The 12,755-nt window shown below is 51.9% G+C and overlaps 4 protein-coding genes across 4 annotated transcripts; 2 read left to right on the top strand and 2 right to left on the bottom strand.

Annotated features, from left to right (window-relative positions):
- Nucleotides 1-3,789: 3,789 nt before the first annotated feature.
- On the top strand, nucleotides 3,790-5,540 carry J4E86_003982 (uncharacterized protein; the record flags this gene model as incomplete). The annotated part of the gene is made up of 6 exons (XM_051444530.1): nucleotides 3,790-3,947; nucleotides 4,002-4,322; nucleotides 4,385-4,519; nucleotides 4,574-4,651; nucleotides 4,702-5,212; nucleotides 5,424-5,540. 6 exons carry the CDS (start codon nucleotides 3,790-3,792, stop codon nucleotides 5,538-5,540), a joined length of 1,320 nt encoding a protein of 439 aa, XP_051304155.1.
- A 160-nt stretch (nucleotides 5,541-5,700) lies between these two features.
- Nucleotides 5,701-6,878, bottom strand: TVP38 (Tlg2-vesicle protein; the record flags this gene model as incomplete). The annotated part of the gene is made up of 4 exons (XM_051444529.1): nucleotides 5,701-6,293; nucleotides 6,350-6,536; nucleotides 6,597-6,670; nucleotides 6,731-6,878. The coding sequence occupies 4 exons, from the start codon at nucleotides 6,876-6,878 to the stop codon at nucleotides 5,701-5,703; spliced, it is 1,002 nt and encodes a 333-aa protein (XP_051304154.1).
- A 1,108-nt stretch (nucleotides 6,879-7,986) lies between these two features.
- On the bottom strand, nucleotides 7,987-8,423 carry J4E86_003980 (uncharacterized protein; the record flags this gene model as incomplete). Its single annotated transcript, XM_051444528.1, has 2 exons — nucleotides 7,987-8,070; nucleotides 8,241-8,423. 2 exons carry the CDS (start codon nucleotides 8,421-8,423, stop codon nucleotides 7,987-7,989), a joined length of 267 nt encoding a protein of 88 aa, XP_051304153.1.
- A 1,016-nt stretch (nucleotides 8,424-9,439) lies between these two features.
- J4E86_003979 (uncharacterized protein) lies at nucleotides 9,440-12,093 on the top strand (the record flags this gene model as incomplete). Its single annotated transcript, XM_051444527.1, has 5 exons — nucleotides 9,440-9,464; nucleotides 9,572-9,922; nucleotides 10,166-10,849; nucleotides 11,533-11,591; nucleotides 11,917-12,093. 5 exons carry the CDS (start codon nucleotides 9,440-9,442, stop codon nucleotides 12,091-12,093), a joined length of 1,296 nt encoding a protein of 431 aa, XP_051304152.1.
- Between the last annotated feature and the right edge of the window lie 662 nt (nucleotides 12,094-12,755).

Below are 12,755 nucleotides of genomic sequence, written 5' to 3'. Positions count from 1 at the left end.
ATGTAGTCGTATTGCGGCGACAGAAGAAGAGCTTCAACCATCGGCCAACATTTGAGGTTGGCTGGAGCCGAGATGGGCGCACGTGACCTCGTCGTATTATGGGGACTGGGTTTTTCTTCTTCGTTCCCGCCACAACGCGTCCACGCGTCGCGCCTGCCGAATCTAATTGACTAATGACGTCTTATTCGGATATCGCATCCATGCCTACGTGTGATTACCCCTACTGTGCCTTCCAATGTTCTTCGTTCTCCAAATCTCCAAGTCAACCTGCTGCAAACACGGCAGGCACGCCTCGATCCACATACCCAAGACATGCCCTTGTGAGGAAGGGGAAGGTGCGATGTGTCATCTCGCTCCGTCGCATCGGCCTGGTACTCGCCGCGGCATTCTTCCAGGCCGGCTTCATCAACCTTGACAACTACCCATAACGACTCATTCCCCGACTGTTTGCTGTTCTGTTCGCTGAGGACCGTTTCGCATCGTCATTGCCGCACTCAATTCCGTCGGCTTCTCGCCTTCGACTTGGAACAGGATTCTCTGCCATTCTTCCTGTCTGTAGCTGTCATATTTGGGTCTCTACATTGCAGCTTCCATTTGGTTTCCAACCGTATTGCTGGATTCCGTCCAGTCGACTCGCATCACCAAAGGAACATAGTTTGCTCTCTTTCCGATAAGCGAGGTGTTTGCTTGGACTCTACTCGTACACCATGGTGACACCAAAACGCCAACCACTGCTGACCTTGTGTCGTACAGGCCTGCTACGGCCGGAGCATCGCCTTGCCAGCGACAACTTTTGTGCTGGCCTCACCTGGGTTCCTAGTGACTGCATCGCGTTATGTGCCTCCAACCATCCGTACATGACTAGTTTACGGACAGCTCGTGGCCGTCACAGGTACATTGACCCAGCTAGCGGCACATTTGCTTTACTACAAAGTTAGCTATGCAGCCCGGCCAGGTTTCGGAACTTCTTTCGCCTTTTATGTAACACAAAAGGTTGTCAAACAACTCACCTCACATCATTGCGCCTTAGTCACCTGCCTTCCCAAAAGGCCACCGATATACACCATAAACCCCCAAGCAGAACCGTACACACAGAATAGCCCGAATCATTGCTAACAAAAGCTTCGTCGAACCAACGCTCAAAGCTGCCTTCCGTGGTCGAAGGACAGAGACTGGGTTTAGATGGCTGGATTAATGGGCTTTCCTGCTCGGGGTTTTCGTCCAAACCAATCCTACGATGAATCATATAGCAGCGACAGCGACACTTTTGGACGAGACCCACGCGATCAACGGAGGAGGTTTGCGGACTTCCAAAGACAAGCATATCTACACAGGTTCCAGGACCAGCAATCGACCCCTATGAATATGGGAGGTTTCCAATTGCCTTTTTCGAATCGCGAGAGAGCCAGTCCTATGATGGGACCCTATGCGCAGTTCGGCATTCCTTCGCCTCTTGGTATGGGTATGGGTGGAGGTCGCATGGGTGGCATGGGCTTTGGAACGGGCATGGGAGCGGGAATGGGGCTGGGAATGGGAGGAGGCATGGGAATTGGCAGAGGCGGAAGTATGGGGTTCCCGGGTCGGCCGCCCTTCCTAGGCGGTTCACCGATGGGCTATCGGCAGCCTTCGCCATTCGGACTAGGCCATTCACATCAATCACACCCAATGTTTACGAACCGCCATCGCCAGAACGCCCCGTCATCATGGCCTCAATCCCGTCGCAGCACCTTCGTAAGAAGCTTCTACGATGACGACGAGGATGACGATGAGAGCGATTACGATACGTCTTCGACATACAATTATCCGAGGCGGCGAAGAGGAGGGGGCGTGGGACAGTTTAGGCGTTCGCCCTACCAAAATCGACATACACCCCGCTGGATGCATGGTCATAACAGGCGATATGAAGAATATGACGATGAGGACGACGAAGACGATGAAAGCGATTACGAAGATTACTACCCAGTACGTCGCCGAAGGCCCAGATATTAGTTGCTCTTGCGAGGCTGTATCCACCGCTGTTCGAAGAAAATGGCTTCGCAGCATCTCCAAGAAACAGAGCGTCTGCTTTGGTCAATGTCGTTGAAAGTGAATGAATCACACAACCGGGCGCTTAGCCAAATAATGCAAATGTCCAAACTGGACTCTACTCTGCGACTTTATCGGTTCGTTTGGAAGGATCACTCCATTACTAATCCGCGTTGTCGCCAGATCTTCCCATCAGCGAAGCCAGAGATCAGCGTTGTTTGCTCGTATGAACGAACAGTCGTACCAGACGCCCTTGGTACCACTAGCATCGTTACACGCGCGTGTCACTGACCCGTGAAGAACGGAACGCAGTCTCCCGAAACTTTGCCATCCTTCCGAGCAGCAAACGCACCCTATCAGTGTGGAAGACGGGTGGTGTTTGCGCAACGTGAACGCCCGTTTGGAACTATCGATTGCGCGAAATGCCACTCACAGTGTGGATGGGATTTTCGTCCGAGACCAATGACATGTCTGCATCCTTCACGGTTGTGCGACTGCTTATTCCAGGGCCACGGTAGCTACGATGAACGAACGGAAGAGGCGAACATCGTGACCCCATTCCCAGGCCATGCGCCCGAACTCGTGAAGATCTTGAGGAGACCACATCTCAGCCGCAGCAAAGGAGCATGGAAGCGAAATCAGCGAGAAAGCTTCGCAATCGTGATGCATAAAGTGATGGGATTCCGTCGGTGTATCTCTTCGTCAGAAATACGCCATCTTTATCCTCACAATCTTACCAGATCTGTCTTGGTTGAGTCTCATAAACACTCGCGTCAGCTTCCAGAAAGAGGTTTATTCGCTATGTGTCTTCTCTTCCATTATTCTTACCGCTGCCATCCGTCCAAACCAGAGACACTCCTTCTGCCCTGTCATCACCATCCATTGATAAGCAATGAGAACCGAATATCAGTGCCGGAAGAGCCAAAGGAGAGTAGGACATGCCCAAGGCTGTGGAAAAAGGAGATTTCGTCACCGCACTGTGTTGGGTGCCTGGCAAGGCTGAGCAGGCATGGCATTGCGTTACGAGAGAGGGAAAAAGAGTGCATATGACGACCCAGTGCGGTGGAACAGGCTCACAGCTTGTACGCTTATGGGAGGCGACAGCATTCAAGTCCTCTGCGCAGCATATCCGGTAAGAAGATGAGGCATCGCTTGAAGCCCGGCCTGCGAGTCTCAAACAAGCAGCCTAACATTGCAAGGCTACCCAGGTATCATCATGCGACCACCAAATGCCTTGCCCCAGTTGCCTAAAGGCGACCAGGTTAACTCCAGAAAGCCCAGACCCAGAGTATCTTATCGCACGCGCCAAGTTCCTGAATGCATGTCAGCCCGCATACACAAGCCTCTTTGCCCAGCCAGTCGAGTCCGAAATCGCGCAGAGCCCACATCAACCATCAAACCTCGGCGAGACAAGTCTTCGGGACAGCCCTTAGCTACTGCAGCCAAGCTACCATTCTCTTGGATCTCACCGCTTGATCTTTGATTCACAACCACTGAGAAGGACGTTAACGTTACACGATGCTATCGGTCTCGGGAGATGGGGACGAATACAGCAACATGCATGAGGAGCGTACTACAACAAAGAAACTTTTCAGAAAGCGCGTTGGGGTCTGGAACGTCGCGGCTGCATCAATACAGTAGGAGGCTTCACTACTACTTCGCCGAAGTCATGGTCAGCACGAGATGTGGGGAGTACATGTATGAAGCGCAGCTCGGGAAACATCTACATGCTCTGCGGTTCTTAAGATTATCGCACAATACAAGATGACAGAAAAGAAGACAGACGCTTCTTTTGTCGCTCCCATACCATCGGATACCTCATACGAAGATGTCGAACCCAACGGCTTCGATGCAGTCGCTACCAAGAAGCTTCTCCGCAAACTGGACTGGCATCTTATACCATTCATGTCGCTCATTTACCTGTAAGCTCCTTCTCCGACAGACCGTTCCCGTACCATCAACTGATCGCTGTATAGCTTGTGCTTTTTAGACCGCACCAACATCGGCAACGCTCGCCTCGACCACCTCGAACAAGATCTCAAGCTACACGGCCTACAGTACAATGATTGTCTCGCCGTCCTCTTCCCCTTCTACATCGCCGCCGAGATACCATCGAATATCATGATGAAACGGACCCGGCCGTCTATCTGGCTGACATTCATCATGTTCTTCTGGTCACTAGCGATGATACTGCAAGGTTTTGTGAAGAACTATTCGGGGCTAATGGCTACACGAGTCTTTCTGGGGGTGTTTGAAGGAGGACTGTTCCCGGGTGTCAACTACTATATCTCGCAATGGTGAGTCTTCACCCCAGAAAGCTGGCAGACGAATCCTGAATGCAGTGCTAACTTAACCGAAGGTATGTGAGAGACGAGTGCGGCTTCCGCATGGCTCTCTTCTTCTCCGCTGCAACGCTCGCCGGAGCCTTTGGCGGCGTCCTAGCCCGTGGTATCGCCGAGATGTCCGGTGTTGGTGGAAAAGCAGCATGGGCATGGTAATACATCACTTACAAAAAGATCAAGGAATCTACCTACTAACACGAATAAAGGATATTCATCCTAGAAGGCCTCCTCAGCATCCTCGTCTCAACAATAGCATACTGGTGTATATACGACTACCCCGAAACGTCCGTCCCCTCCTCGTTCCTCACTCCCAACTCATCTAACACCCACGCAGCGCCCGCTTCCTCACCCCCAAAGAACGCACAGAAGTCCAACGCCGCCTCCACGCAGACCACGGCCACCTCTCCAACGACTTCGATATGAAATACGTCTACCAAGCCCTCACAGACTGGAAGATATACATCTTCATGCTAATCTGCATGGCGGGCTTCTGTCCCATCTACTCTTTCGCCCTGTTCCTGCCTACCATCATCAAGAACATGGGCTACACTGCCAACGACGCCCAACTCATGTCCGTCCCGCCATACGTCTGCGCGTGCTTCTTCACCATTGCTGCGAGCTGGTATGCGGATCGCGTGAAGAAACGGGGTGTCTTCTTGATGGGCTTTCAGGTCGTGGCTATTGCGGGCTTTGCTATGCTTGCTGCGACGGGGAGGCCCAGTATACAATATGCGGGTACGGTGCTTGCGGCTATTGGGATTTATCCGCAGATTCCGTTGGGTATGGCGTGGAATAGTGGGAATATTGGCGGCAGCTTGAAGAGGGGGACGGGTATTGCTATGCAGGTGATGGGTGGGAATTGCGGAGGTATCGTTGCGAGTTATGTCTATTTGTCGCGTGATGGGCCGAGGTTTATCATTGGGCATAGTATTTTGATTGGGTTTGTAAGGTGAGTTGTTACACTGTCGGATGACGTCGGTGATGCGGAGCTAATATATTGATTGTAGCATGGCGTTCTTCCTCACGTTCTTCATGTCGACGTGGTGTCGGATGGAGAACGCGAGACGCGATAAGATTGCCCTGGAAGCTGGGGCGCAGGAGTTGACCGAGGAACAGAAGCTGCTGGAACGCGAGCTTGCCGATGACGTGCCATGGTTTCGATATACCACCTAGAAGTGGGGTTAGTAGTTCGAGTAGACTGCATATGCCTCTGGTGGCTCTCGACTCGAGCCAGACCTTGATTGTCTTGTGCAAACTAAACCCATGCGGGTCATAACTTCATTATGGCATTAAGAATATAACAGTCTATGTATGATACAATCAACAATTACGCTCAGAGCATTCTGGTGGGTTGCGTAGGCTGCATGGCCCACTCCGGAGGGTCCTCGTCATATCTCCTCTCCGTTGGTCGGCTGACTTGCGTTGGTTGCATAGATGACCAGATCGGAGGCCCCTCGTCGTATTGCGTATCGAACGCACGTTCAGCATTTGGTACCAGCTCGACGGCTTCGGCCTTCTTGACCCTTCTGAGCTCTTGCTCCTCCAAGAGTGTCTTCTTCACCACGCGCATCTTCATATAGATCCAGATACCCATGGCAATAGTGATGACAAAGATAGCGCCGAACATGACCGTCTTGATTACGTCGTCGTTGCTCTCCTGTAGGAGCAGTACACCGAGGTAGACGAGGAAAATTTGCTTGGGCAGAGAAAGGAAAGTAGCGACGACGAAATGCCAGAATTTGACGTCGCAGGTTGAAAATACGGCGGTGGAAAAATGCGCTGGGATGGCGGACAGACGGATGACGAGCACGATGGTGAAGCCACCGTCACGCGTTAAACGAGCCATGGCGCCGTAGTTTAGATTGGTGCGCTCCAGTTTGAGAGCCTTGGAGCGGAAGGCGTATTTGAAAGCGTACCATGTGCCGACTGATTAGGATATTAGTATGCATTGCATGGAGTTGTAATGACATGGTAAGGCTTACCTTCGCCAATGAATGTGCCTGCCGCAACAATGGCGAACCCGATCCACAGACCATAGACGACACCACACAGCAGCGCAATGATCTCATGACCGAATAAAGGAGGGAAAGAAATAATGATAAGAATAGCAATGGGGATTAGCCATCCTGCTGGTAGGTCTCGCACTTTCTCGGACCACGGCCGTAATTTCTGCACAGACACCGTTAGCCACGTGTTCGTTGGCCCCAAGGCAAAACACCGAAGACTCACCTCAACGACGGCGTCGTGTTTTATCGTGATGATAACGGTCAAGATGCCGATAACGATGAACAATATGTGCCATGCTATATGCTGAGTCAGCCAAAAAATGTTCCGTGGTCGCATGGGCGGCGGCGTGGTCTTACGGATGTACTTGGGGGCGAGAAAGAATCTTTTCCAGTCAAACTTCTGGTACTCTGTTTCTTCTGGCGGGCCTTGCGACTTCTTTTTCTTTGGTGCTCCGTCCATCATGCCCGACATTTCAATGTCGCTTTCACGTTTGCGGAACCACATCGCGGAGGGTTAAAATGTGCTGGCGGGTTCCCGCGGAGGAGTCGCCGTGTTAGGAGGCCAGGTTGGGGCGTGACTGCTGCGCGTCCAGGGTCCAAGCGCAAAACGAATGTGAGGTCGTGAGAATCCGTTATCGCTATCTCCCGGCGACGTATGGGGAGCGCAGGTGGTGAGAAGGAACGCTGGGCAAAAGTAGGTCGGCGGTGCGGTTGCAGTGGGTGTTGGTGGCGCGCAGCAGGAAAGGGGAGTGATGTATCAAGCTTCGCAGTGAAACCGGCATAGCCACATCCGCGTAATCCAAGCTCCGGCCAATGGCGACGCGCCAGACGTTGCTATGTGAGACACTGGCGCGGGAGATCGGCGCTTGTGCACCTGGCGCCAGTTTTAAAACCTATCACAGTTTCGCCTGGTTTGCGCATCATTCGATAGGATCGGCACGGAAAATTACAGGTCTTGGGGTTGTGTGCTGTATCCATCGCCGTTGCAAACTCGATACCCGAAGCGCTGGACAGATCTGGGGGTGACTTGTGGCCAGGGTCTTTCACAAGCTCACCGTATAAAGTGGGCGGTGCATGCAGCGCCTCAGCCTTGTTCTCGTGTCTGTTTGGCGTCAGCTCAGACGAAAGGAAAGCCAATATTATATTTAGGTAGCGCCGTTGATCGCTATACATACACGCATCATCAACGTGGATGACCGTTGGAATATGTGGAGATCCCGGCGCGACGCGAAATGCCGCCGTGGCACTCATAGTCGATCCGGTTCAAAGGCATACATAACATGACAGATGCAGCCATGGACAAAGGGTGTTTTCTTCTCAGGCCGAAACGTGATCACGTTTTCACCAATTGAGTCATGCACATGGGCAGGAAGGTGCCCAGGTGGCATCATGATGGTCCTAGCGGCTTGGTCAAAAGGTCCGAAAGTGGAAGGATCTATTGATACGCTTTCCGGCGTTCTATGATGTTTTCCCCCAAACGTTCGTCGACACGAGGCTGCAAGACACGAATCGCCATGAGCGTCATCCTGAGTTCTTACAACTCCCTGTCGGAATGCCCGCGTTTCCGTCATCATGGCACGTTCCGTGTGTCCTACCGGGCTTTACTCTCCCATTTACCTGAACCGGCGAGCGGCTCTCCTGTCTACGAGACGCTTAGGCAGCCACTCATCGTCCTCATCTTCTTCTTTGACATCTAGCTATCTCTCCCTGTTGCGCGTTAGCTACTGGAGTGTTTCCGACCAGATTTTTGACTTACGGTTGAAAGTTTTCGTGGCGCGATGATACAGTAAGAGTTCTGCATTATCTACGATGCTCGTCAGTTCTTGATCAAAAGGTTTCCAAATACCGCGAGGTTAGTCCTACTTACGTGTATATCATAGGTTCCTGCCCCGAATTTGATCCTCAGAAGTGCTGCCAACTTCGCAGGGTCGATGTTACTCCCCGATATCGATTGCGCATCTTCAAGGTCCGACAGATCATCGTCCTCGTCGTAATCTCTTATCGAAGGCCTTGATACCTTCACGTATGCGATTGGTTTGGATGTTGACATTGATGTCGCTTTGATACTCTTTTCAGTGGTAAGAGAGGAGTCTTGAAGAAAGCTGTTGTCTTTTTCTTCTCCACCTCGCGAAGGACGTCACCAGGGTATTTACACACATGTCGTGAGGTTGCGAGCAGGCTGAAGGGCGCGTGCATTACCTTAATTCAGCTGCGGCTGTGCATGTGCCCACAAACTTCAACGAGCTCTCATAGGCAGCGAACGTCAGTCCGCCAGTGCTGCGCCATGCACTTCGGGATGTCATCCCAAACAGCTCACCGGCTGAGACATTGTGGAACCAATCAATTGCATCCGGCTAAATTCTGGTGGCCGTGAAGCAGCCACATCTTACAACCTCAGGCACTGGACTCGAAGACGGGCGATTACCACAAAGGACTGACCGCTCAGCCTTGTGCGGCTCAAGGTCCTCCATGAGGCATCCCTTATAACAATGCGATACGCCCTAGGGGCTGTCTCGAAACTCAGACAGTTGTCTTTGTGCAGTGGACAATGCCTCCCTCGTTCGACATGCGCGTGTTCAGGGCAGACGCCCCGCCAAACAAGGCGCGTCGGAGTCCGGTCAAAGGCCCCGCCCCTCTAAGCCTACGGGGCACAGAACAACGTACGGCTCAACCCGAAACCCACAACTTGCAACTGCCGAATGAAGCAAGAAAGGGAGTATTCATACCAAATCAGTCGGTGACTGACGTGTTGGTACCTGGTTCGCGGCTTCCCGTTGTGGGATCTGGGCACATCTCGCCACCACCTGCCAATCGACTCGATTCAAGCGCTCACTGCCCGAGCGACGATGGTCTTAGACCAAATCAGCATCCAATAGCCTCATACACCGCGCCACGTCGTGACTCTTTCCATAGGTCATCGGACGGTAGCGTACATGATGACGACAGCCCCCGGTCTTTGCGTAAGTCACAATCACCAGATCGTGACTCGCATGCCATCGACTCGCACGCAGAAAGAATCGCGTGGCCGACTGCGCAGTATCGTGGCTCACCAGCCTCATCCATAACATGGATCGATCACCATCCAACAGGGGTTTCCTTGCCCGGGCATGACACAGAAGCTGGAGCAGAGGATACACAATGGGAAAGTGACGAGGTATGCTTCATTATGAGAGACTATAGCTGAGCTTTTCTGATCAGAGTCCCTTCAGCCTACCTCACTTGGTCATTCCCGCTCATTCTCAGAGGAGTCATGGGATCCCGTGCGCGCCTACACGTCGTCACTAGGTCCTCCGGCTTGTCGGAACCTTTTGATCTCACCGAAACTAAGCGTCACAAATATCTCAGACGCTGGTGATCAGCAGCAATTGCGTGAAGAACGCAATCTTTCGCCTCCAGAAGTCTCATTCGACGAGGACCTAGCGCAGTCATTAGCCTCGTTGCCACCCCTAGGCGATAGGTATGAGCTACAACAGGAGATCATGGATGCGCGTCTGAGTACACGAGACAACGAGGGCCAGATCGAGACATTCATTCCCAAGGCCAAATTACGTCATGTGATAACGGTCGACGCTGTAACGCGAGAACTAACTAGGACTGCGATGCAACCCACAGTGCGGCTTTCATCCGAAGAAATACAATCCTACGCAAGGATAGTGTGCACAGAAACTGAGGATGAAAGGCAAAAGGGAACCACCAAAATCACGACGTTTCGCAAAATATTTGCACTCTTGGTGCTAATCGAAGCTGTTTCTTCCATCGTGGACTTCGTGAGAGAGGGGGTCACGGATCAAGATCTACCCCTCGTGAAACATGACGAAACCGGGGAACTGTATCGCAAAGGCGATCAAATCTGTGTTCCTCGTGGTTGCTTCAAGGGGTGGTCACCCTTGAAGCTTGAGAACTTCCAACGCTATCAGTGGTGGCTACTTGCGACATACTTTTCGCCACCCGACGACGACGGAGTAGTAAAGAACTACAAACTCCAAGACCAGCACATCCTCCCTTTCCTCACCCCGGGCAATGCCTTGAGTCAGTCTATTGACAAGACTGGTGGCTACGGGAGAGTAATCATGGTGAAGATACCCTCCGATCACCACAATTTCAGTGACACGCGGCTTTGCGAGCGCGGTTTCGCCGTCAAACAACAAGTTCACGACGAAAATCGCGACGCTTACAAGAGAGAGATAGAGATACTAATGAAGTTCAGTGGCGGGCGAAGTCATCCACACATAGTCTCCTTGCTTGCAACGTATGAACAGTTCAACAGATTCAATCTGATCTTCTACCGCGCGGAAGGCGATCTATTCGACTATTGGAAGAAGCTCAAACCATACCCGGTCCTCCATCACAACAATGTCAACTGGTTTGCCAAGCAGTGTAGCGGGCTTGTCGAGGGTTTGTCGAAACTTCACAAGCTACTTTCGTTCACCAAACCTCAGCTCAAGATCGAGGAAGAGCAATCAGAATACTCATACGGTACGTCACTTCGATAAAAGCGAAAGAGCCGAAGACAACTGCTTTGTTGCCACTTTGTGGGCATTGCTTCGCTTAACAGCGCCCTTTATTGAGTTAACGTATTGCAGAAATTAACGGGAGTATTTCAACCCCGTTGGAAAAGAGTGTGAGATTTGCGCCAATGATAGATCGTGTCGACACGGGCTCGTCGATGCTTTCGAATGGTGTAAAAGAGCGTCCGACGAGCCCACTCAGAACCCACTTCGAATTTGGTGATTACAGTCTGCCGTCGCTTAGCCATCAACTCAACCACTATAGCAATGCACGAAAGAAAGTATACGGCCGCCATGGGGACATTAACCCCAGCAACATCCTTTGGTATGACGACGGCGATAGCGATGACGATGGTTGCACGTTGCAGGGGACGCTCAAAATCACCGACTTCGGACAAGCAGAGATACATTCATTGCAGAGCAAGACTGATCGTCGAGAAAGGCCCAACACGATGACATACCGACCCCCCGAATGCGATTTGCCTGACGCGTACATGCGGCAGTCTTACGATATCTGGTGTTTGGGCTGCGTTTACCTTGAGTTCGTAACGTGGTTGCTAGGGGGCCGTGATCTCGTGAAAAGATTCAAGCGGTCAAGGTCAATGACCGACTACTTTCTTCGATTTACGACTATTGATACATTCTATGAAGTGGAGAAGGACCCTGAACTTCCTGGGATACGGGCCAAGGTCAATCCGAGAGTCACTGCCGTAGGTTACATTATTCGACGACATGGCACACCGCTAACAACATGAAACAGTTCATCGATGAGCTACATCGACACCCAAACTGTACCCTTTACCTGCACGATGTACTGAATTTGATCCAGTTTGACATGCTGGTAGTTGACTCGATGGAGCGCAAGTCTTGCATATATGTGTGGCAATCGCTAGACGCGCTGTACGACAGGTGTCGTCGCAATGCGGATTATGCGACGATGAGCAACCCTTGGTGCAACATGAGGCGTACTGATTCTTCTGTTCAGCAATATGTAATGTCAGCATTGGAGGAGGCCATACAAGACGATCCACCAAGTCCAAGGTCAGAAGCTCCAGCAGTACAACCGATCGCATCAAGAAGGAGACGCTTGAGCCGTATACCCAGACTCAAGTCTCCTTTGGTCGCATAACCTCGAATGGATTGATTGAGACCATCGTTGTGCTGGGCCGGTCGATGAGCAAGGAGCAGGCTATGAGCCGCATTTTCGAATGAGAGCTTTTCCTACAGGGCAAGCTTTGGGGACTTATGGCTAATCTGGAGGTGTTTTGCGCATCGAATTTCCTTGCTATAGCGGTCTGAGCCAGCTGCACATCATCCTGGCTTCGGCAAAGTACTGAGAGAATTCAGGTTTTCGCGGTTCATGTCGCGAGGCTATGCAACGACGACGAGCCTGTCGATCACTGCGTGTGCGATTATGAGCGGTGTGTACAATTGCTTTTTCGTCCTCTCCCACGTAGGCGTTCATGCGCTTCAGGGAACAGGTGGGGTCCACCTGCACCTCGCCTGTGGGGTCCAATATTAACTGCGTCCTTTCGACGCTTCGGGCCATGTTCCCGTCTTTCGCAGCTGAGCTGAACATCGTTCACAAGGCTGAGCGTCACCCACGGCATCAACATCCCGAGGCTTGTACTCTGATTTGATCATCTTAGCAATGTGGCGCACATCCATCACAAATCGGACTTCAGCTTGCAGGCGGCTCTGCAGATTAATCGCATGTCATAAGGTGTTACATGTGTCCGTGAAACCTGGCTTTGCCAACCCCTACGATTGACCTTGGAACACCGCGATCTCGTCCCAGCCAGCAAACTTTCCGAAGATCAGCATACTCCGTTTGCGCATGTCCAGGACAAACTTGAAGGGACACACGTGGATCG

This window comes from Alternaria arbusti (assembly GCF_024043155.1).
Source record: "Alternaria arbusti strain BMP 1465 chromosome Unknown scaffold_4, whole genome shotgun sequence".
In the NCBI taxonomy this organism is placed as follows: Eukaryota; Fungi; Ascomycota; class Dothideomycetes; order Pleosporales; family Pleosporaceae; genus Alternaria; species Alternaria arbusti.
The sequence above is the reverse complement of the archived record's forward strand: the minus strand, read 5'-3'. Positions and strand labels throughout refer to the sequence as shown.